The sequence below is a fragment of the Passer domesticus genome, chromosome 8, assembly GCF_036417665.1.
Source record: "Passer domesticus isolate bPasDom1 chromosome 8, bPasDom1.hap1, whole genome shotgun sequence".
In the NCBI taxonomy this organism is placed as follows: domain Eukaryota; kingdom Metazoa; phylum Chordata; class Aves; order Passeriformes; family Passeridae; genus Passer; species Passer domesticus.
In genome coordinates, this window is record NC_087481.1 from 4135843 (window position 1) to 4137518 (window position 1676).

The 1676-nt window shown below is 55.0% G+C and overlaps 1 protein-coding gene across 1 annotated transcript; it reads left to right on the plus strand.

Moving 5' to 3' along the window:
- Positions 1 to 341: 341 nt before the first annotated feature.
- Positions 342 to 1107, plus strand: LOC135305686 (olfactory receptor 14J1-like; the record flags this gene model as incomplete). The annotated part of the gene is made up of 1 exon (XM_064429439.1): positions 342 to 1107. A coding segment is annotated over one exon (765 nt), but the record flags the coding sequence as incomplete, so codon positions are not given.
- Between the last annotated feature and the right edge of the window lie 569 nt (positions 1108 to 1676).

Below are 1676 nucleotides of genomic sequence, written 5' to 3' on the forward strand. Positions count from 1 at the left end.
AGCCCTGGGCACAGGGAAGCAGCTGCTGGCAGGGACAGCTCCAGGCAGCAGAGCCCTGGGCAGGCAGTGGGGGGAAAGTGTCCCCAGGCTGTGCTGGGATATTTAAAGTCCTCTGAAAATCCAACTATTCCATTATTATTTCTTTCGCAGATGCTCATGCCAAGGAACCACAAATGTCCAACAGCAGCTCCATCAGCCACTTCCTCCTGCTGGCATTGGCAGACACGCGGCAGCTGCAGCTCCTGCACTTCTGCCTCTTGCTGGGCATCTCCCTGGCTGCCCTCCTGGGCAACGGCCTCATCATCAGCGCCGTAGCCTGCGGCCACCACCTGCACACACCCATGTTCTTCTTCCTGCTCAACCTGGCCCTCAGCGACCTGGGCTCCATCTGCACCACTGTCCCCAAAGCCATGCACAATTCCCTCTGGGACACCACGACCATCTCCTACACAGGATGTGCTGCACAGCTCTTTTTCTTTCTGTTTTTCATCTCAGCAGAGTTTTATCTCCTGACCATCATGTGCTACGACCGCTACGTGTCCATCTGCAAACCCCTGCACTACGGGACCCTCCTGGGCAGCAGAGCTTGTGCCCACATGGCAGCAGCTGCCTGGGCAAGTGCCTTTCTCAATGCTCTGCTGCTCACAGCCAATACATTTTCCCTGCCCCTGTGCCATGGCAATGCCCTGGGCCAGTTCTTCTGTGAAATCCCTCAGATCCTCAAGCTCTCCTGCTCCAAATCTCACTTCAGGGAACTTGGGCTCATTGCAGTTAGTTCCTCTTTAGCACTTGGCTGTTTTGTGTTCATTGTTTTCTCCTATGTGCAGATCTTCAGGGCTGTGCTGAGGATCCCCTCTGAGCAGGGACGGCACAAAGCCTTTTCCACCTGCCTCCCTCACCTGGCTGTGGTCTCCCTGTTCCTCAGCACTGGCATATTTACCTACCTGAAGCCTGCTTCCATCTCCTCCCCATCCCTGGATATGGCCCTATCAGTTCTGTACTCGGTGGTGCCTCCAGTCCTGAACCCCCTCATCTACAGCCTGAGGAACCAGGAGCTGAAGGCTGCAGTGAGAAGACTGATGACTGGATCCGTTCAGAAACATTAAAGTGGTTGCCAATTTCTGCAAATTACTTGGAATAAAAGTCATCTTAGATACTACTTATTGGTGTGGTTGTGGGTTTTTTTTCCACTTTTTTTTTTTTTTAAATATTATTGTACAGAATAAAAAGCCTTTTTTTGTGCCATTTCTCATTTTGTTTTGCTCCACCTTCACTGTGGCCACAAACTCTGCCAATGACGAGCTGCGTTCTTGGAGGCTTTAAAGGAACTAAAGGATCTCCCAGCAGAGATTTCTCCAGAGATGCCCTTTTGTTGCCTTCTCTGGAGCTGCAGCAGCAATGTCTGTGTGCAGAGCTGGGGGCAGATCAGTGCTGGCACAGCAGCTGTGCCCATCAGCAGCAGCAGCAGCACTTGGTGTTGCCAGTGCTGCTGCCGTGGCCCTGCCCCGCTGCCCTGGTGGCCCTGGTGTTGCTGCAGGGCCTGAGTGCTCTCGGGGCCGGGCACAGTCCTGGGGGTGGCAGTGCCGGGGCTGCAGCAGGGACAGGCCATGGGCACTGCTGGGGCAGCGCTGACGCCTCAGGCCAGGGCCTGGCCGCTCCAGGCTCCTTGCCCAGGC